The 22,636-nt window shown below is 49.7% G+C and overlaps 1 protein-coding gene across 2 annotated transcripts in view; it reads right to left on the reverse strand.

Moving 5' to 3' along the window:
- The window catches only part of LOC121588411 (hemicentin-1), a 56,465-nt gene that overhangs the window by 3,233 nt on the left and 30,596 nt on the right, over window positions 1–22,636 (reverse strand). For both annotated transcript variants that reach the window (XM_041906288.1, XM_041906289.1), the window contains exons 3-13: window positions 14,349–14,690; window positions 13,614–13,724; window positions 13,321–13,524; window positions 13,075–13,226; window positions 11,330–11,474; window positions 9,027–9,157; window positions 6,359–6,518; window positions 3,809–3,978; window positions 3,435–3,558; window positions 2,767–2,927; window positions 1,428–1,569 (exon numbers count right to left, since the gene is read on the reverse strand). In XM_041906288.1, coding sequence (XP_041762222.1) covers window positions 1,428–1,569; window positions 2,767–2,927; window positions 3,435–3,558; window positions 3,809–3,978; window positions 6,359–6,518; window positions 9,027–9,157; window positions 11,330–11,474; window positions 13,075–13,226; window positions 13,321–13,524; window positions 13,614–13,724; window positions 14,349–14,690 — 1,842 coding nt within the window. The remainder of the gene's footprint in view (window positions 1–1,427; window positions 1,570–2,766; window positions 2,928–3,434; window positions 3,559–3,808; window positions 3,979–6,358; window positions 6,519–9,026; window positions 9,158–11,329; window positions 11,475–13,074; window positions 13,227–13,320; window positions 13,525–13,613; window positions 13,725–14,348; window positions 14,691–22,636) is intronic.

The raw sequence follows: 22,636 nt of genomic DNA on the forward strand, positions 1-22,636 counted from the left end.
CGCCATAAACTATTTAGCCCCGGACCTCTGTCTGTCTCTGTGTGTGTGTGTGCGTGTGTGTGCGTGCCGTCCATTGGGCAGACTAAACGCAGCGCCGGGCTCATCTTCATTACCCAACGCGCCGTGACGCGTGGACCAACCGCTTTCGCCCATCTGGCCGAGCCGACCTTTAAGGCCGGATAAGTATCAAATTTATTATTAACGTCCCCGGGATCTCATTAATTTCCATGCCTTGCCGAACAAAATTACCTCCAAACCTCGGAGGCACAGTAGGTCCCGAAACGGCTGGGGACGGTTGGGCTCGCGCGCGCTCGAGGAAGATGCCGTCCTAGGCCAACCCAGTGTACGATGAAACGCTCTAATCCGGGGCACAAACATGACCCTCAGCCCCTTGCCCATGGTTTGACGGTGGAAGCTGTCCGCTTCCGGTGGTGAAACCATTCATCACGCTTTTCCTTTGCGGGCCACCGTCCGCTAGCCGGCCTGCCTAAGCATGCGAAGTAGGGATTTTAGCGACCGAGCAAAGGACGCAAGTGTGACAGCAGGTGATGTTGGTGGTGGTGGTGGTGGAAAAATCGCCACTGACAGTTGCGGTGCGGTGGTGCGGTATGGTGCCGTCTATAATCTCTTTCGAGCCACCGGGAGCTTTTCTCAGGTGGCTCACAAACAAAAGCGATTCTTTTGCGGATCTTTCGTGCAGAACCTCGGGCACAGCCGAGCTACGGTGAGTGACGGTGACCAGTGTCACAGGTCATCGGGCGTGCAGGATTGTGTGCTACCTGGGCGGTCAACACGGGGGAGGAAGTCGCCGTATGCGAAGGCGAAATGGATGGAGTGCGAACCCGTACCGAGTTATCGGACTTGCTCGATGGCAAGCCAGCTTCTACGCTGTCGCCCGGAAGCTGCGTCGTTCATTGGCTTAGGTTTTGATAACGTGCACACGGAGACAACAAGCTTAAAACGGGCACGAATGGTTCTAGAACGTACGGGATGACACAGAAAAAAAACAACAACAGGTCCTAAAAGTCTATAAGCTTCTTGGTGGAGTCGCAACGGCAGTGGTGTGAAGAATAGCTTTTTTTCTTCGCAGTTGCTATGGTTTCGGTACGGCAATGGCGGTGAAAGTGCGCTAGCCGATTTGTGCCGATGCTTTCGAGAAGGCGAAACGAACGCCCTCTGCGCTGGGAGTGTTAACGGATTAAGATGCAGCAATGACTTTGATGTGCATGTGAGCCAATTGTACAAAGTTGCTTGCTGGAAGGCAGCGGCGAGTGTTGTTTTCAGCTTTCCAGACCTGACTTTACGGAGCTCAGAAGAGCAATGGCCGCTAGAGGATGTATTTTCTCGTGAATTGTGTTAGCGAGTATTGTATTCCTGTGTGCTCTTACTGCAATCGTTGGTAAGCCGCTGAAGGCGCTGACCCTTACCTGTGTATTTGGCCACACCCTTGAAGGTGATATCATCTATTATGACCGGCTCCGAGCGGCCTTTGGCGTTGGCGGCGAACAGGATGATGCGGTACGAGCTGCCCGGCTCGAGGTTATCTATGAAGAACTGCACTGGCGGGTGCTGTGGGTGAGAAAAAAGAAGAAAAAATGGAAAGCAGGGTAAGTTTCCGTACTGAAGAGACTGTCCTGACTGTGTCGTCCAGACCAGAATCGGATGAATGTGCAGCATCCTTGAGCTGGCAGAACCGTATCCATTTCTAGGAAGGGTCTATTTCTAGACCAATTGAGATGAATTGAGTCAAAATAGAGACTGTGACACAGAATGTAGGTCAACTTGTTTATTTATTTCTTTGTTATATTGTTTACTTACTGACTTGCAAAGTTAATAAAACAAATCGAGCCAAACATGCTTCATCAAAGCTATATAGGCAGTTGCTTAACAGGCACTACCAGGATTTGCTGAACTGTGAAGCTTTGCACAAACAATGCTTGACCTCAGCAGCGTTACCTTCATTTCATGATGAGTTTCCGAGCGGGGAAAAGTACAACAAAACCACTTGTTCTATCCTTCGCTTCCACCAGATGGACGTAGAAATGATAACGGAAAACTACCCTTGGGCCACTTGTCACAATGCTGAAGCTTCTCCGAAAAAGAACAATCCTTTGCCCTGCCTTGCCCTGTCCTCTTCCCACAGGCCCGTTCTTCATGGGAGCAACCTAGGTGAAGCCCTCAAAACACCGTGGAATGTTTCATATATTTTCCAATTTTTATGTTCTGTACAGCGCTGCAGGAATCCCCCGGACGCCCACAGGTTATGACGAAAGGGAGATAGTTTTCAACCCGAGCAGAGTACGGCACGGTGATAAAAGGAGAAAGTTTTAAGAACCACCTTGACAGAACACAGCATACATACTCGCTCCTTTCCCTGCTCTTGGCGGCGCAGTGCCCCTTATTACTGGCTGGCAGCACTGGAAACCACGGCACGAGCGGGATACAACACTCAACGGCTGCACCGTGTTGCAGGTGCAGAGAGATGAAAATGAGATTTTTGCTCACCCGAGCAGAAAATGTTAGTGAAACAATCGACAGTGACAGCTGCGTGTGTGGGAGGGGCAGGCAGGCATGGCCGGTGCAAGGCTCAGAGGTCGGCTTGGAGGCTTGTTACGTGGCAGGGAGTGCAGGCGTAGTATCGATTTTGTTGCCAGCTTGCTGCACCAGCCAGGTGTCTGTCTGTGTGATGCAACCCACCCCACACCCGGTGTATAACCACGAAGCTTCGAGGGAATGTTTGATGGAAGGCGGGAAGAGGTCACATACCTGTAAGCTTAAATTTCTAACTAATCGCAGGACGGGCACCTCCACCAGCTCCAGCAGGAACATCTGCGGCAAACCGCCATCGAACCCCTCGATACACTCGATGTGCAGGGAGTCGGCTGATTGATTCGACACGGAGCAGTTCTGCAGTGCGAAAGGGCGACCTGGAACGAACACACACACACATACACATTTACAAACAGCGTTAGAGGGTGGGAAACACAGCAGAAGGCGAGTGGAGTTTCGGTGGTGGGCATGCTTATGCAAGAGTATCGATTGCAGTGACGAGAGCAGGCAAGGTAGCGGGCTTTGCACGGTTCGATAAGATCTAGAACATTGTAGGCGAATGTTATCTTGTGTCCCAACGTAGGAGTTATTTTTTAAGTTTTAGGAAGGCAGCTGCTTCATTCTTGCTTTCCGCCGCTCGGGAACGGGTATGGATATTGTTCGTTATGTTTTGCAAACACCTTTCACTTTGCATCGTCCACGCGGGTGCCTTCCTTGTTCGCTTGCGTTCCTATCGATTGTATGGCGTTTTAATTAAATTCCAGACTCGTCCAATTTTTGCCCCTTTCAGCAACCCACCAACACTTGACCGGAAGCGCTCCACTCCACCACACTCTCGACACTTCAGTGCTGTTAAGTGGGCCGGATTCGGTCCGGCAACTTACCTGCAGCCACCACTTGGAAGACGCAGGGTGATTTCTGCACACCGATCGCGTTCCGTCCCCAGCAGGAAATCGTCCCGTAGTCCAGATCGGATGTCGGCGTGTAATTAAGCCTCGATAGACCGGTCTGTCCAGTGTGCGGTCAGGCGTCCAGGAGTCGGGGGCGGAACCGGCAACGAGCAGCGACGAACAGAACACAGATGGAAAGAAAAGAAACGGCACGTAAGCTTACGCTAAATTTCACCATCCAATTACCACCGGTACGGGACCGAGGTGGTTCGTTTTCATTATCGCATTTTGAGATGTTTTCTAATTATTTGTCCCGTGGCCCTGGCGGTGGAGGGGGAGGGGGGGGCACTCGTCTCCGTGTCACTTACCTCGCTCGAGTGCAGACGGGACGGTAGCTCGGTCTGCTCGCCGGACGAGTTGAACGTCCAGTGGAAGGATTCGGCCGGTGGCGATGCATCGACTTCACACTTGAGCTGCAGCGTTTCGTGCTTCAGAGCGCCCAAGAGCTCTTCGCGATCCACCGCACAGACCGGGGCATCTGGAATTGTTCGAGGCGGGCGAATTGTTGTACGGTCAGGAGAAAGAAATGCGCATCTATTAGCTAAAGTGCATGCTGATGGAGATTGTTTCGGTGGTGGTGAGGGAATTGAATTTTTGTGGTCGAATTTGTGACGCTGAAAGCTTAAACCAGGACAACAGCTTGTGATTGGTGCCAGCTAATGGAATCGCATGACTTAAGGCACACTGAGGCCTGGAAAGAGGTCATTCGAGGTAAATTTTCCACAAAGCCGTATAACGGAGGATTCGCAACACTTGGGAAGCTTCTATGAAGGTTTGATAATGTATTTTATTTCAATAAGGCCTACAGATGTGTGTTTTTGAATCGAAATCGGAATAATAATTATAAGAATTATATGAAATTTTGTGGTGCCTTCCGAACCTTTACTTTACCAACATAAAAAACATACAAATGAATTAATTTTCCGAACATCATTCGCATTGAAACCGTTAAGTGCCTTTATTTTGAAGCCACAGCTTCAGCCCACATACTGCCATTCTGCATTATGAACTAATTGAGTGTGAAATGTGCATCGAACCAAATCAGTGGAAATTTCATTCAAAAAAATAAACGAATTTCCCATTGCCCTCCACAGCCTCCACTGCCAAAAGTGCCATCAATGCTGCTGCCAGTTCATCAAAACAGGTGGAACGGGAATGAACGGGAACGGGGAGGAGAAAAATCAAATGGCGTAATTTCTGATTTACAACCATTTCTGACAAACAAATTATCAGTCAATTGAGAGGGAAAAACGTGCACAAGGCAAGCACAAGATCGGGGCCGGCGCCGCAGCCGTAGAGCGAGGTGCCTGTGTGCTGGTTTTATTCGATTATTGTGACTGATTGCGGTACGGCGAAATCAAAGCATCCTCCGTTCTCCATTAAGCGCGCGAGTGCGCGAACAAAAAACCGGGCGGCTCCATCCCGTGTTACAACCGCACTGACACTCACACACATACATGCACACGGCCATGGTGAGTGGCGTTTTCCGCACACTGAAACCAATTGAAGTATGCTGGGTATTTGGGTGGAGATCATAGTGAACTGTTTGGTTAATAATTGGGGAAAATGAACAATGTTGGAGTGAACATGCCATTTTGGATGGACAATTTTGAGGGATACAATTTTACATGATGATATCATTTTTGGGCTTGGATACTGATGCCCTTAATTTTGGCCGAATATTGTCTCACTGTGCGATTGATGCTGGCTGAAAGTTGGAATGCTATGTCCCGGTCGAAAGGCGCCCACCATCGATCGGAAATCCCTGGACGGTTGTGACACTTCAATTACATTTACACGAATTGTTACGATGCCCACAATCGAGTACAAAGTGGAACCGCTTTTTTCCTTCCCAGAGCCCAAACCTAGGGCCACTATTTCCCTTTTTCACACACACACTCTCTCTCCCTCTGTGAAAACCCCTTTGCCAGCCGTTTAAGGAATAAAAACATCCATCCACAGCGTTACACAGCGCACAGCGTCCGGATGGCTGGAGTGCGTTTGTTTGTCGAAATTTACCGAGAATACAATTTAAATCCTCTCCCACCCCATTCGTGCGTCAAATTATTCGCTCATATTTGCGCTTGAATTTTCGGGCCGAATTGTTCACCCCATGGTCGCGGTGAAAGCGAGCGTAAATCGAACTTTTGCTGCGCCGGTAAATATTCATGTGTGAAATTAAATTCGACGCGAGAACAAAACACCGAACCCCCAAAGTGGTTGCAATTTGCGGAACATGATGCGGTTTAGTGAAGGTAAAATAAAATTAAATAAAAACATGCTCACTCTCCCCCCAACCACACACACATACACGGAGGTATGAAAACAGGCAAGCCTTTCCACCATGCCACCATGCCGCAGTGATTGCTGAAGTTTGTATTGCGCCGGAGGGAGGAGGGACTTCACCGCCGAAGCCTTATTTGCTTCCAGCCCACCGAACCGAGGTGCACCAGGGGTGCCAGGAGTGAGGAGTTAATGAAATTTCATTTCATTTACAATAATGCTTTCCCAAATGAATCCGTTCCAGTCGTTTGGTCGGGTGACTTCATTCAATGGTACCGAGCACGTTGGGAGGGAAGCTTTTTTTTCCCTCTCCCGCGCGTGGTTCTTTTCAAAACACAGAGAAGTAAAAGGCAAAGCGACGATTCGCTGAACCTGCATTGAATAAAAAGGCGAGGTGTTTTTTTTCTTTCTTCTTTCCAGTTCGTCAAGTACGAGTGGAGGAAGGAAATTCATAGAAGAAACAAAGTATCGTAGCGGCACACAAAAAAAAAAAAAAAAGAAGAGGGAATGAGGAAAATCAGGTCGTGATCATTTACGCGGTGAAACGGCAGCCCCGGAGTCGGAAGGATACTTACAGCGCACGCGAAGTGTGACGTGATTGCTCGTTCCGCGGCCCTCGGTGTTTGCCGCCATGCAGGTGTAATCTCCGGCCAGACTGCGGGACACGCCTTGCAGGGCCAGCGAGTGGTCGGACAGGATGATGCCAGCTGTGACATTATGATGGAGTTCGTTTCCCTGTTGAAAGAGTGAACGAGTGGGAGAGAATGAGAGCGAGGTTATAAAGGAAGGTATCGTCATCGGGTTCGCAGGACACGACACACTAACACACCACAAACGAGGTTCTATCCACCAGGAACGTTGGGGAGACAGCAAGCAAGAAGGACCTCAGACGAAGAAGAATCACAAGGAAAAACAATCACATATACATATACATTACTTTTTTCCGCTCTCGAACGGTTTCGTGCTCCGTTCCACCGCCTTGAAGACGTAATTGAAGGTGAAAAATTTACCTCAACCCTCAAACCCGCCCCCATCCCTCGTGGGCGAATCTTGGGCAGAAATTGAATTATTTACCCAGACCGCTTTTAATAAGGATCAAGTGAAGCGCCGGCAAGGAAACGCCGGCAAGGAAACGCCGGCAAGGTAATCAGACCGACCGCCAGCCGCGTTCGCGGCCCAGCTGTGTTCGCGGCAAATGAAGTTCCAAGTCAGTGCGGCTGCGTTTGCCAGTGTTGTGTTGTGTTGAGCGTTACGAAATTACACGAAAGTACAGACACACACCGTTTGGCACACACATCCGCGTAATGTAACTACCAGCGGTTGTTGTTTGCGCTGCTGGTTAATTGTATTCCGCTGAAGCTTTTCCCGCGGTGAGCGAACAGAACGCAGTCGTGGCGGGTAACAGGCCCCCAGGGTTGGGAAAGTGGATGTGGGGCGTAGGATCCTCTAACGATTATGAATGTACCGTGCAGATAATCCGAATTTTCGACATCAAACAGCAGAGCGACTGGAGCAGTGCGCGAGGCAGGAGGATTTTCGTGTAATAGAAACAGGTGGTGATGGTGGTGGTGTCGATGGTAGTGGTTTTTCTTTGGAAACAGCGACAACGGTGCGTAATATGCGGTTGTGGTTTTCCATCCCTTTTTAGTTGGTTGGTTGCTTGCTTGTTTTGGCTCAACCGCGTGTGCTGTGCCTGTTCTGTGTGGCATTCAGTGTCAATTAAATTGTTAATTATTCTGCTTGGAACATCATTCTCTCTAAAAGGCACCTGCTTATCGTTGGTGGCGTTCACCGAGAGGGTAATGTTGTACAAAGATTTCGTGAATAGAAGCGTTGGCTTAAGAAATTGGAAAGCGAACAAGACAAGAGTGCATCGTTGTTTTGTAACAGGTGGCACCGTTATGCCACAGGAAAGCGTGTGTTTTAATGCGGAAGTGCGTTGCATGTGCGTTACTGGAGCTATTTATGTTACGAAGAAAATAATTAAGCGTTTAACGCAGTCTTTCTGAATCGTTGGTATGAGTTTTGTAACCTTTTCGTGTGAGTCGTTTCGTTTTCGTTTCAATGCAATGATGAAGAACTGTCACAGTCACTTTCAAGAAAACGATTTCACTCTCAGTCGCATTAAATCAGTATACAATTTATTCGTGAGCATTAAACACCAATAAAATCGAGAGCTTTTAGCATACATCAAATCCGTTGAAAGCCACGCGTAATACTAAAATTGCTGACTAGAAACAAAAAAGCTCCACCAGGGCCATTATTTTCACACCACGCCAGTTCGAAGGATGATTAAATTCAATCTCTTTTCAGTGCGCTTGCCGCACAATTTGAATTAACTAATTTTTTATGAGGAGGTGTCTTTTATGGCCTCACATTATCCTCGCCAGGGCAGTAAAAGAATGGGGGGGGGGGGGGGGGGGGGTACGTACCATAACAAAACCACGCATGGTCAAGTGAGTCTGCGCCGCTCTCGAGATCGCTCTCGACTGAAGCCGGAAGGGTCCGGAATCTGCGCGTACCGAGCGCAACGCCATAAAGAACGCAATTCTCCGGTCTCATTTGCAACAGATCAACGCTCAGCGCCCCCGCGGGCGGTGGATGGACCGCACCGTTTCGCCAAATCCCATTTACAACCAATCCTCCAGTGGTTAGGCAAATCAAACACAGCACAGGACGGGCTTATGGGAAAGGAATCCAGGCATGGGGAAGCAAACGGAATGGCAAGCAAGTACGACGTCGAGCTCGCCGACAAATCGCCGTCCAAGGTTGCAGGAATAGCAGCCGAGCTGTTGGACCGAGCTGTCCCTCGGTGGGTGGAAAGCTCGAGGAGTATTCCTTTGTTACCGGAGAGGTACACACTCACACATCAGGATGCTCGGGGGCAGGGGAAGGCAGTTTTGCCCAAGGACGGTCCATTCTTGCTGAGCTCAGCGCAACGTCCCAGGGAGCAGAGGCAAGTATCGCACCGAATCGCTCGTTTACGACGCTCCCATCGCATCACGATGGGTTTGCGAAAGATTATAACGGCCTTCGGGAAGAGTGGCCAGCTTCCGAGGGAGCGAAGGGTAATGCATGCGATCGAGAGATAGGAGCAGGCGATGTGGCATAGTTTCTCGAGCGACGCGGACCCTAAAACCTTCCCGCTTCGTTCGCGTTTTCTTTTTCCTCTGTTTGTTTGTTTGTTTGCGAGCAGACGGATGATGTAAAACGGCAACCGAACGTATAAACCATCCTACTTACATCGTGATACCAGGCCAGCTTGTAGGGTTTGGGGTTCGATTGAATGTGACAGTCGAAGTAAATGTCGTCGCCCTCCTTAATGTCGTCCGGATTAAGAGATGATCCCATTTTGAGCGTCACGATCGGCATGTCTGTTGCGGCAAATGGGAAAGGAAGAAAATGCGGTAAGTAAGCTTTTTTATTACAGTGTCATCACTTTGCCAGAGTGTAAACATAATTTAGAAACCAGAAATAAACCAGTGGAAGTTTAGCGCAAAACTCTTTTATTCCGTGGGCCCGTCGGATGATGGCAGGCAGCTCCGAAGCCAGTCGTAAAACACACTTACAGCGATATAAAAATTCAACAAAACCAAAGCCAAGTTGCATTGCGAACGGCGGCGGCAGCGACGGTGCACTCAGCCACCACCGGAAGCAACTAAAAGTCACGACTGGAAAACATCCATTACGCTCTCTTAGTGGAGCACTACTACTGTACTGCGATTTACTTGTAAAATCATCCGGTAATCAAACCCCGGGCCGCTGGAATCACTCTTCCATTGGGCGCTTGCGACGAAACACGGCGGCACAATCTTCGGGCCACTTTATCTGCCACAACCGATGCAAATGGGTATGGATCTTCGCTCTCTTTCTCTCTCTCTCTTCCTTCCCTTTGCAGTCCAAAAAGAAGTAGTCTACGAGTTTCGGTTTTTATTGCGCTACCCGGCCAGACAACACACGCGCTCCAGGGTGGTGAGCGTTGATGGTAAGCAATAAGGAGACAAGTTTTATGCTACTTGTCGTTGGCTAACGTTCGCTTTTTTGCTTATTTATTTACGATCCTGCGAGATAAAGGGGCCCCCTTTGTGAGAAAGGGAAAGGGGGAGAGTTGTGGAACTGGAGGCACGAAGACACAAACACATGCAGACACTTTATTCGTCAACGGTACACGGCCAGTGCGGGCAGCAGGGCAGGTTCTTTCGGTATTCTACACTCGTGGTTAAGTGGCGCTTCTTCGCCGAGCACGCCGTGAGGGAAGGCAAGAAAGAGAATCACAGAGAAGGTAAGGAAGTGGTAGCAAAAGTTTCATCTCGCCCTGCCCGGACCCGGAGAGACTTTCGAAAGGACAATTTCAAGTATCTGCTTTTTATCATTTCACGGTTGCATAAACACACCAGGGCACAACACATAAATAGACAGCAACATGCTATGCTAGCGCTGGCAGAACAAGCGGGACAGTGATCTGAATGCAAAAAAAAAAAAAACACGAACACCGAAGAATCTCAATGGGCCAACAACGAAGGAACGACCGATTCAGTCCCATTCTTGTGACTAAAGTGAGTAGCAACAAAACGCAGAAACGAACGAACGAACGTACGCTCACAAACTTTCGGTGCGGGAGAATAAGTTAATTTTCAGTTTTATGCTACAGTATTTATTAGATTTGGTTTCGTTACGTTTCGTTTGCGCTTCCGTGTATCGTGTTCCCGTTTACCTTAACGGGAAGGTGTGTAGAGTGCGTTTGTTTGTTTTGTCACCGGCTCCTTCGATTGCTCGATCACGATTTATACGGTTGCGTCTCAATTAGGACCGTTCCGCAGGACCGCGTTACCGAAAAGGGAGGCATACAGCGAGAAAGACAGAGAAAGAGAGAGAGAGCGAGATTGTTTCCTCCCAACCACTTCCTGGCAGGCAGAATAGTGATGATGGTCTTTGTGGAAGTTTAGCATTTATTGGTAGCGCAATAAAACGCCTGGTGAGGTCGTAACGAGACACGCAGCACACGGCGCCGATCGGCGGAACGGCAGCACAGTTTTATCGTTCCGATCGAACCCCGTGGACGAATAAAACTGATAGGAATGCTGTAGGACGGATGGGGAGGAGGTCTGTAAATGGAATTCAATTTCCGTGTGCCGTTCCGTGTGCCTTTTTTTACTACTACTGCTGCTGCTACTACTGCCTACACAGCTCGCACAGTGCTCGAAGCCAATTCCGATCCATTGCCGCCCAGTTCGAACTCAATCACGGGCTGTGTGCGTGTGCGTGTGTTTTGGTGTCTTGAGTGATTTATTTGCTGGCCGCGCCGCCACGGAAGACCACGGAGCAACCCCAAAGAGACAGACGCTAATAAGACCGAGACGGAATAGAGACGTTAAAGCAGGGAGCGCCATAAACGGTGCACAGTTTTGCGCCATCGCCACATAAACCGAAAATCCTACAGCCGTAATTGGGAAATAAAAGGAGTTTTGAGCTGAAGTCCCTGCCCACCCCCTGCACGCTTAATTTTAAAATGTAATGCGATTTTTCCGTTACACTACGCTACTTACAATGCACCACCAGTCGCCACTTGTCCTCGATTGCGCTGTCCGGGATGAGCGGGTTCTCCGCCCGGCAAGTCAAATATTTGCCATCATCGTCCACCGTCGGCGTGTACGATATAACGCTGAGTGATTGGTTGCCCGTCTCGGAAAACTGTAGAACAGATGGAAAGCGAGAGAGAGAGAGAGAGAGAGAAAAAGAGAAATTGAATGGCAAAAGTAAATGTACTGACCGATGCGACAGAGGAGAAGCGAAGCCACGAGCATGGTCACGGTTCCAATTCGCAACAGTTACGAAGCAAACTTCCACAGCAGTAGCTGTGGGCCGGTTAGAAAGGTTCTCAGCGTTACACATTTCAATCACGTTCACGCTCAGCACTTGGAGGCACTCGCTTTCCCTTTTATGGCAGCACACTCCGACACTGGCAGCGGAAGATCTTTGACTGTGTTTATACTATGTGTTCAATCAGGCTGCAACAAAGTATTACACTGATTCGCAGAACTGCAGAGCCTTTTTCCGCAGTGGAATGTGTTGGCATTACATTTATGTTTCATGTGCTGCACATTTTGCGCTGCCCGGTAGTGATATATTGCACTTGAGTTGGAATGATATGAAGACGGGAAACGCTTACAGCGTGTTTATATAACATTGCAGCAGATTAAAACTGTCAAGCTTAAGCCAATCGGTGGCTGAAAATAGCACAATCTTAGCACAAAGCAAGAATGTTGGGGCCATTTTTAACCCATTATTACAGAATGAATTATTGGAAAAATTAAATGCCAAATGCGGTGTTCTATTCCGCATTGTTTTCTACCAAATATTCCACCAAAGGTTCAATGCTTACTGCCAACAACGAACGATTGCAAAATTTGATCATGTTTGCTAGCACAAACATTCGCTAGCATTATCATTTGCAATGCAATTTATTCGCGTGTTGTCTGCAAACGAAATTAGTTTGGATGCTCTCCAGCCCATCGCGTCGTACGGCAGCACAGCTAGCGCTACTTTGAATGAGTTTTTGAGCTAGAAAACAAAAAGGAAAAAAACAATGACCGCCTTCCTCCCCGGCCAGCGCTGCGCCAAATAATGGATATCGTGAAACTGTTGATTAATAATTATTGCCGATTGGTTTTGCTAATTATTTCCTCCGGCGGCACAATACAATTCGGCTGTCCGATGCATTGATTCAACCTACACGCAACATAATTATGAGCGCAATTAGCGAGCGAGTGCGCTCGCGCACGCCCGCAGAAAACGTCGCAACACCTGCGCTAGCCGGGCCAGCAGGTGTTCGTGGTGCGGGGCGTTGAAATTGTGGTTTGATTTAAAATTAATATTTAGCAATTTCTGTTTACGGCATCGGTAGCGATCGGCCTCTGTGTGTGTGTTCGGTGTGTGGTCACAAGGCCACAGTCGATATAGTTCGATTGTTGGCACAATGTTTTCCCAGAACTATGTTCACTTCAAAGATAGCGTTCGCAATCGCCCTCAAGGTATGAGGCAATACATTGTCGGTCTGTGTTTTTCCCCCATTAACATGGCGAAGGGGTTTTTCGCCCCTTTGGCAATGTTTTCCATTTCACAGGAAAAAAAGTGAACGGCATGTGTCGTGTGAATAGAATTGTTTGGAGTTGCTCGTCTGGAGTTGTGCTTGTAAGGCGAGAGCGAAGGGGAGATCGTTTGCAAATGACCAACCAACCGTGACGCCGTCCCAACCTGTAATTACAAACCGAGGGCCCTCGTCCATACTTACGTTCTTGGTCACTCGCTTGAGCATTCGGGTTCCTTTCCACCACGAGATGGCCGCTTCCGGGCGGGAGCCTGAACTTTTGCACTCAATCTCGTACCGCTTGTCGGCGGAGACGAACTTTTCCTTGGCCATGATGTGGACGGCGACCGGTTTGACTGTGGAAATCGAAGCATCGTTGCGCTTTAGCAGCTCATTTCCATATGCACACACACGCTGATGGAAAGTTTGAGTTCGTCAGCAGGTACTTACGGTTGACGTCCAGCACGACTACTTTATTGTTGGGCGGCGTCAGGTTCGTATTGCTCGCGACACACATCAGCCGGGCGTCCAGGTGCTGTCGGCCAATGTTTGGATAGGACAGATGATTGACCGTCGTCCCGTCCGGGCGGGTCTCGAACGACTCGTCGATGACGCTGTTGTCCAGGTACCAGGTAACGTTTGGCCGAGGGCGCCCTGGAATCGCGAGAGGAAAACATGGCACAGTGTAGCGTCACATGAGATGTGACCCTGCGAACCGATGACCCTCCCCGGCCGGCACTTACCTCCTTTGACCTCGCAGATCAGGGCAATGTCGCTGCCCTCGCTGTACGGCTCGACCGTGTTGGCCTTTTCCCGGCGCCGCGAATCGTAGATGATGGGCCGATCCGGTGGCACTGGAATGAGGGAAAACAGCCCCCGGTGGGAAAACGGAAACGATGAGCACAACATGGGACGCAAAACCGGTTGAGTGACAGCAGCGAGCGATATTTGTCAATCAGTTGAGGTGTGGTCGTTGTGCGAAAACCGTCCCTGTAGCCCTGGAAGGCTTACAGCAGGACAAGGTAAAATGATAAAATGGGGAAAAAGGGTTAAAATTGTGTCGTTTTTTCGTTTATTGATCGCTATCTGGGGTCAAAACAGAGCAACGAATTAAATATTGAAAGGAACAAGGAAAGAACAATCGTTATTAAACGGCGTGAATGAAATCACAACGAAGCTTTTCATTTGAACTATTAAGGGTTTACATTACAAGCGACTACTAATGAACTACAAGCTTCAGGATCGCAATGTTGCCTTTCTGATTGACTCTTTGAGTGATTGATGAATCTATTTAATTGTTTTTTTAAAATGATGATTGACGCCATGCCAGTCACCAGTCTCAACGAATGATACAACTTAATCGCTCGCTGCTGTTTTATTTTTTCATACCGCCTGCATTGTCACACACATAATTCAAACCACACGAGTCAAATTGCCGCAACAGCCGAAAGTCGGTGGAGACGCCCGGTCACTCTTACCTATCACAGTGAAGTTTATTTTGAGATTTCTCGTGGGCGAATTGCGAAAGTCTACCCGGCACCGGTACATGCCCTCGTCCGACAGCTTGATCTCGTCCACCAGCAGCTGGGCGGGATGGGTGGTGGCCCGGAAGAAGGCCCGCTTGCCGAAGTACTTGTCCGACGAGGAGAGGCGCGCCTGTGCCACCTGGCGGCCCCGCACGTCAAAGTTGTAGAGCGGTTCGTTGTCGTCCTCTTTGAACCAGAGCACCATGTACACGGCATCGTCCCGCTCGAGCGGCGTGATGTCGCACGGCAGGCTGGCCTGTTTGCCCAACACTCCGCTTACCGTCGTGATGGGGACTGGAGAGTGGAGGGATAGAAAGAGAGAGAGGAAAAAAACATGAAAATCAAACACACATTAAAGTAGTTCCACATCGCACCGAAGGCCAGCTGAATATTTACTTTGTCGTCGATGAAAGCAATAGCTTAATTAGCACAAAACCCTATTCTCCCTCAGCCCTAAGGGCACACACAACTCCTCCCCCCCACCCCCCCATTGAATGACACCGAAGCGGGGGTCTGGGTAAAATAATCTCATTTACGTCATGTTTTCCGCACCGAATCGATCAACACACATTCGCTCGGCAAAGCTGCGGGGCTTATCACCACTACGTCAATAACTTTAATTCTCTGCGCTCGCCCCGGATTTATCCTTTGAAATCGCTCACTTATTTACGATGGCGGACCGGCGGGACACCCATCGGCGCTGAGGGAAGCGCGCGCACACAGGTGAAACCGGGATCGCCGGGCGCTATTAAAAGGGACCTCAGTGACGTTTATGGCCCTGTCCCAAAATCCCCACCAGGTGGACGATGGCGCTTTCCGGCAATCTAGTGCCGGAATCACAAAAGCTTCGTGTCCCTTGACGACCGGACATGATGGTCGAGCTCCGAGCCCGGGTCCCCGAACCAGGGCGGAGCGCAAGGGCAAAAAGCCCAAACCCAAAGCATAATCCCATTCCGCCCCGATAAGCCGTAAGCTAGCATCAGTCAAAGCAAAGTATGTGTAGCCCGGGCCGGCAGCCTCGGCATCCCGGACAGCAGGGATGGGACTACTTCAAAAGCACACCCCGGTGATCCCGGCACATGAAACGAATTTGATCCATCCAATCCTTGCTCCCACTGCCTTCCAGTTCGTCTCGGCGCAGGCCGCATTCGCTCGAGAGGCACTCATTTGGTTGACTAATTTCCGTGCCAACGAGATGGGCGGTGGGTGGTTGGTTCTATACACAAACACACACACCGCCACCCCCAACGAACCAACGAAGGCCACACCACACATCGGATTACGTTCCACCGTTTGAACTTTATTTTATTACACTTCATTGTTATTGTTATAGCGCTCGTTGTCGTTGTTAGGATACTTCACTCGCAGCGCCACCCAGCGAGCCTGGTCGCCCACTCATCCCGCCCAATCGCATACTCACACCCAAACACACAGCCTAATGTCTAGTGCCATTCGTACGATGGCGCTCGTGTGCCTGTAAAAAACGACCATCATCAATTCATAAATACCACCTGTGCCACAGCCAACCGACCGACGGTAGAGCAGAACGCGACGGCATGAGCGCCACCGAACCGTAGTACAGCATTGCGCTAGGGAGGGCAAAGGTGGTGGTGGTGGTGTAAAGGGTTTTGTTTATTTATTTATCACTGGCATTTTTGCCATCCTCGGTAGCTAGCACTACTTTACTGCCTTTCCCTACATCATCTTTCTTTCCTGGGGGCCGGAGTGTTGTTTCGGTGGAGTAGTTTTCTATGCTGTCGTATTACATCAATGTAAACAACCGACACTATTGGGTGGTTATTGGGCCGTGGTGAAAATCACTGAACATAATCATGAGCTCGGAGCGAGCGCTTATTAGATATTGAATATGATTCTTGTGTGCATAGACATTGAAAGTCACGGATGTGTGAACAAGTAAGAATTGTTTCCAATTCCAATTAGCTTTTTTTAAATAAAATATTAGATGATTGATATACATTTCTATTTTTATTATATTTTTCTTATTTATGTATGAACCAAAACACTTATTTCTATCTCGTAATGTGTCTATCCGGGTCGAAGGACCAAAGAAGCGATGTTGTTTTGTTTAGTCCCGTCGAATATTTTCCCCTTCATTTTGTTGCAAACATTATATTAGATCTTTTATTACATTGTACAAAGCCATAAAAGAAAATATCCGCACATACAGACACAAGCACAAACTCTGTTTGCCTTTAAGTTGGCTGAATCAAAAGCATGAGGGCCTGCCAACACAACATGCCTGTAGTCCGCTGACACACGCTGCCAACCTTTTTTTGGGGCGCTGCGCCTTTTTGTCAGCTTTAATGCAATTAAACCCCCGAAAGCCCCCCGAAGCTACGCGGCCCCGGTAAGCCCACGCCGGATAACATCTCACGGGCGGGTAAACGTAAGCGGGCAAGAAAAAAAAAGGTTCAATTTTCTTTACGGGCACCACCCGCGCTTTCGATGTGTTGCAGCAGAGTGAAACCGAAAACGAAGAAAAAGTATATTTCCTTTCCCAACACAAACACACACACACACACCCACACGTAGAGCTTTTGTTCGCTCAGTGCGGCTTGTTACCAACGAGCAATGTTCTAAAGGTCGCTTAAACATGTTTCGATTTTTGTTCCGAGAGGAAAAGTTTCTTGAGTGTCGTTTTTTAGTCTTATTTTTAGGTAGATTTTTATTACGCTGTTAGTTCGATGTTGTTTGTGCGCGGTTTGTATGCTGCTGTGTTCGACATACACCTGCTCGCAGCAAACGGGAGGTAAGAAACGCTTTCGTGTGGTTAGAGGCATTAGAATTGGAATGATTAGCAGCAACATTGCTACAACCCACATCGTACCCACCTTTACGAATGCTATTCACTTCCTATCGACTGCCTAACAACCGTGCCGATCGAGATTAGTGGAAGTACATTTTCAATTAGAAAGCTTTCCCGTTAGGTCCGACGACCCAAACCGCTTGCTTTGCTAGCTTTACTACCGCAGCCTGTAAAGTTCTCAATGCAATCGCGTTGACATTGACCGTTTGATTTGCCTGGCCCGAAAGTCTTTTGCGTTCAATCATACCGACCCGGTTGTTAATCAATATTTACAAGGCTCCTTTCTGCCGTTGGGCTCTTGGGAAGGGAGCGCGAACAGGACGCAGGTAGGAAGAAACATCATCGTTCGGGGTAAAAAAAGAAAAAAAGTGCTATCGCGATCCACCTTCTCGGCGTTCTCGGGTGTGTTTGTTTGCCACTTCCGTGCCACCTACTGGGAAAGCGAGTGAATGTGCGTGTGTGCGTCCTGTGTCCCGGAATGCCACAAACGCGAACGCGCCCGGAACAATTTTAATTGCCGACAGCCGAACCCTGACCGTTCCGCGCGAACCCAGTGCCCGAGCCCGTGCCGTTCCGAAGGTAAAAAGGTAGGCAAAACAAGCAGGAAAGCATTGAACGAAAAAAAACCCACAGACCCGAGGAAAATAAATCAAACAAACGTGGGTGAGCCGTGGCGTGAAAGACCCGACGAACCTGATTATAGGGCACCGCGGTGTGCGTCGTTCTGCACCGCAATCGAACGGAAATGTCCGCCTTCTAGAAACAGGGCGATCTTTTTTTTTGTGGTTCTCCCGATCGCCTTGCAATTCCGAGCGCTGTGTCGATTAATTAACGGAACCGTTTTTACTTTCCATTTACCCCGTTGGTTCGCCTTATCGTACGGGGGCCGAAGCTCGCAGCCGCCATAAATCAAAACCACGAACCCGAACGAGATGCCCCCGCCTCTCGCTGCAAAGGACTTAACCTTCTGGGTGGGCTGCGAGTTCGATTGATGATTGAATTGGTAGGTTTTTCGATTGATTTCGAATCGTCATTAATTTTGGGCTCGACATTGAGGCGTTTTTTTTGTGTGTCCCCTGACTGTTCCACGTCCTGGAACTAACGGACCAGGGATCAGTTTCGGCTTATATGGGTCGGGCTTTCAATTTGAGCCTGAACTGAACCCACGGAACACGCTGGAAGGGTTTGAACATGGATCAAAGCAACACACACACACACAAACACGCAAAACTCTTTTTTTACTCCAGTGCCCTTTCCGTTCGTGCTTTCGATACGGCGTCATGATTAATTCACATGCCCTATCATTGCGGTTTGTGTTGGAAAAGTGTCAAATATTAAAACCGCTCATGCCCGCTCGTTTTGCCTTTACCGAGCGATCAAATATTCAACGGGCGGCGTGTTTCGGGCCTCGACCCGTTCGAACAGAACCAACCGGACCGATTTACACGACGACGGCGATGGCGGCAGAGTCGTCGGCAAATGTCTTAACCTTTATCAAATTTAATCCATTGACCGATCTCTCTATGTGATCTCTCTGTGTGTGTGTGTGGGACCGTTTTGCTGTCCGCAAGCTGCTGCCCGCATTTTCACCAGTGGGTAGGAAATTCTAAAATAGACTTCACATTAAACCCTTTCCCGCAGCGCATGTGACACACACACACGCACACGCACAGACCTCCCTCCCGCCCTTTCGGACAATCGAAACCGGCCAATGTCTTCTTTATGCGGCACGATTGGCCCTCAGCAGCCGGCTTGTGGCCTGTCCCTTACTTTATCTGATGTGCCTTCCCTATCAGCTCCGGGAAGCCGTCCTCGTATCTGTGTCTGTCAAAAGTTAGCATTCCCGGTATCGAGGGCCGGGTTTTTCTGCGGCCCGTGTTGTCTTTGCCTTCAGCCTACCTTCCCCCTGTTTGCCACTTTCATTTGCACCGAAAAAGTTACTCCTATTGAATGGAATTTGGACACGCGGGCGGAGGTTTTCGGGCTTTAACCGACCGGCAACGGAAAACATCCCTGTCGAAATGCTGGCCACTTGCGGGTGCGGTCGAGCACGGAGCACGAAGCAGCAGTAGCAGCAGCAGCTGCTGAAGGTTAGGGCTAAATTTATTGATCGTGCGAGCACATAATCTTGCCCAATCCGGCTAGCGTGGATAAACGAGGGAAATTTGCACCGCCCGGCGGAAAGGTGTGAAAGGCGCGACGTGGCGCTTGTTGGCACTTTGGTGTGTCTGTACTGGTCTGTGTGTGTGTGTGTGTGTGGATGTGGATGTGTGCTACACTCTACTATACTGCCACTTACTCGATATCCTGTGCGCTGGGGTTTATCCGCATCCGTTAGTGCGGCGTTGAGTGAGAGTTGACCGTCCTGGAGCAAAGGAGGTATATGATTGGCCAGTATCAGCGTACCCTGGGCGGGCCGGACGTTCCCGAAGGAGAGGAGGGAGTCGCTGGGAAGCACTTCAGCAGGTTCGCTTGGGCTTGGGAGTCAGTACTGAGGCAGAAATCGAAACATGGCAAGGCACAACTGCAGCACACTTTGCGCTCTGACCGACCATCTGAAAACGAGCAGCTAGCGAGCAAGGCGCTTCACCACGAGCGGGCTAGCTAGCACGGTTGCAGTTCCGGGTACCCAAAGGGGGGACTCCAGCGGCAGCGAGAGGAAGTGTACGAGTTGTCGACGCCACAAAACACGCTCTGTGTGGTTTTTCCGGTTCGAAACGGCAGCACACTTTTCTGCTACTATTGCCGGGAGTTTTTGTGCAGCATCGATCGATTGGCCGTACTCGAAGGCGAAGAAATGGAAAACCAGACTGGTTTGGTCAGAGTTTGAGTCGGTGTATGTGTGTGTGTGTGTGTGTGTGTGTGTGTGTTCTTGTGTGTTGGTGTGTTGAGTTTTCTTACCACCGAAAAAAGAAAGAAAGAAGCACACCACACCGTACTTGACGTCATAGCAAAGCCGCCAGCTGACTCACGTTCTCAAGATGGCGACAATTTGAAAATCACCGCAATAGGGTTATACTTGCAGCACCGTTGGTGTGTGAGTGTGTGTGCGAGAGTATCTTGTTGGTGTATTGAAGATGTTGAAAAGGGGATTCTTTCGAAGCACTTTGTGCAACTAAGAATGATGATCGCTTTAAACAGGATTGGGTTTACGGATTGATTTAATTTAAGGGAAGAGCTACAATACGTTATGAGGTTATGTGTTATCTGATTTATACGTCAACTATGAAGGATTTGGGGCAAAGAAGCACACTAACAGAAGAATCCTTTTTCAATCAGACACTCATATTGAAAGCCAATTTTAAATACTCCTACAAAAACGATCCGAAACTAGATATCTCCGTGTCGTTTGAATTCGGAGAAATGCATGATGCATTCAATGGCCATGTTTATTGTTTATTTAGGATATTGTTAATTTTCAGCCACACAGCTTTCGGCTGCAGTTTCCGGAGCAGCTAGCATAAATATCCCACTCCCACTCTCTTCCCCCAATAGATAGCGCAACTAACAGGTTAAACGAGGCCACAAAAAAGCCCCACCAAGCAATGCCAACTTGCAACCGACGCTCAGCAGCTTTTCACTTCACTGTGGTCATTTTACGTCCTGGTCCTGGCTTACAACAACAACGACCGGCGAGGAAAAACGGGACTCAAAATCTGCTCGCCAATGGGCCCATCCAGCATCGCATTCCCTCCCCCCCCCCATCCACCCGCTTACCTGGAGTGCAGAAACCATTTACATTCAATTCACAGCCCCAGCGTACGGCGGGATTTCCGAAGCACAACTTCCGCCCTTAAATATCCCGCCCTCCCGTCCCTCGGCTCAGTCATTCTGGCTCGGCACTGTCACAGTGGGCCATCTGACGGTGCCATCTTTCCGTAGCCCACCCAGCCCCGTCCGCCCTTGCCCCAGCTGTGACGGTATGAATTTGAGCTTTTGAATAATTAATCGGACGCTCGGTCCAATGCATCCCTCGCCGTTCCCTGCTCACTCCTCTTTCGGTTCACAGCCCGGTGGGTGGGTTACGCCACAGCCCACCCAACCCACCTGGCCCATTAAACCGGTACGCTGGAAGCCGGACGCAAGCCGTGTCCGGGCGCCCGGGTGCACAGCCCGAACCATAATCTCTGGCGAACAATCTCTAGCCAGCGTGGGACGGGCTGGGTGGTTAGTAGTGCTTAGCCTGCCAACCCGGGATTGTTGTGTGTGTGTGTGTGCCGGGACATTCATGATGTCTGCTGTGTACCCCGTCATCCCAAGCCAAACTCTCCACAACACAGTCAGCAAGAAGCCAAAGCACCCAGAGGGGAACCAGGTTACCGTGCACGATAAGCATCCAAAGAATAAATGGGGATCGTGTTGCTCCTTTGCAACAGGCCAAGAGGGAGGAGGCGAGGAAGAGACCGAGCATAACAGGCAGCAACTATACACTGGCTAGCAGAGAACAGAGGGAAGAGAGAGAGCGCAAAAATAGTGCATGCTTGCTGTATCCCGAGGCACCACCACCACCTCACACAGGGGACCGTGTGGCAGCCAGCGCCTCCCATCGGGTAGAGAAAAACGCTTAAAAAGCTTTCACAAAAACGGCGCTCGAAACTGCTGCTAAACTTTAGTTTGTGTGTTGTTATGTTCGGCCGGAACTCGGTGGCCCCTTTCCTGCTACCCCGCTTGCCGCGTACCGTAGCGCACAACACTTTTCGGAAAATGTCCCACTTTTCTGGGCGCTTTTAATTTTCCGTAAAACGACAACGACGACCCCGCAGGTCTCTTGATGGTTTTGCCGCAAAAATGAAACCACCTCACACATACCGAGACACGGCAAAGCACACGGCGCTCGCTGGGCATGGGCACATGCAAACATGGAGGCGAGAGGCGGGGCGGATGGGGCGGGGGCAAGCGAGTGGACCGCGCGGAATGGGCAAACGGCACGGAAGCAGCGTCAGCAGGCGTCAGGGCAGAACGGAGAACGTAGCGAAGGGAGTGATGGAACACAAAAAAAAGGAAAAATGGCGCACACACACACACACACAAAAACGAAGCAAAAGAAGAAGATCACCTCAACACGTCGACATGAATAAAAGTCATGTACCCGGGGCCGCAAAACCGGAATGTGTTCGGCCGACGTTAAGCAAAAATTCACCGGAAGTTTATTTTAACCCGCTGCGCTCTCCCCTCACACTGTCCACTTACCGCTCGCCGACGCCACGCCACGGCGTTGGTCACAATTCACGGTAGAGCTAAGGGTGAATTTGGTTTCGCTTTTTTGCTCCGTTTCGCTCACTCCCTCGACACACTTCCGTCACATTTCCGTCGGTTGGGCGGGTGCGTCGGTGCACACTTCCGGCTCTTGGGGAGGATTTGTGAGTGTGTGTGTGTGCTGGTTTGCATCGCGCCGGATGAACCCCCGGCACGT

Source organism: Anopheles merus, chromosome 2R (assembly GCF_017562075.2).
Source record: "Anopheles merus strain MAF chromosome 2R, AmerM5.1, whole genome shotgun sequence".
In the NCBI taxonomy this organism is placed as follows: Eukaryota; Metazoa; Arthropoda; class Insecta; order Diptera; family Culicidae; genus Anopheles; species Anopheles merus.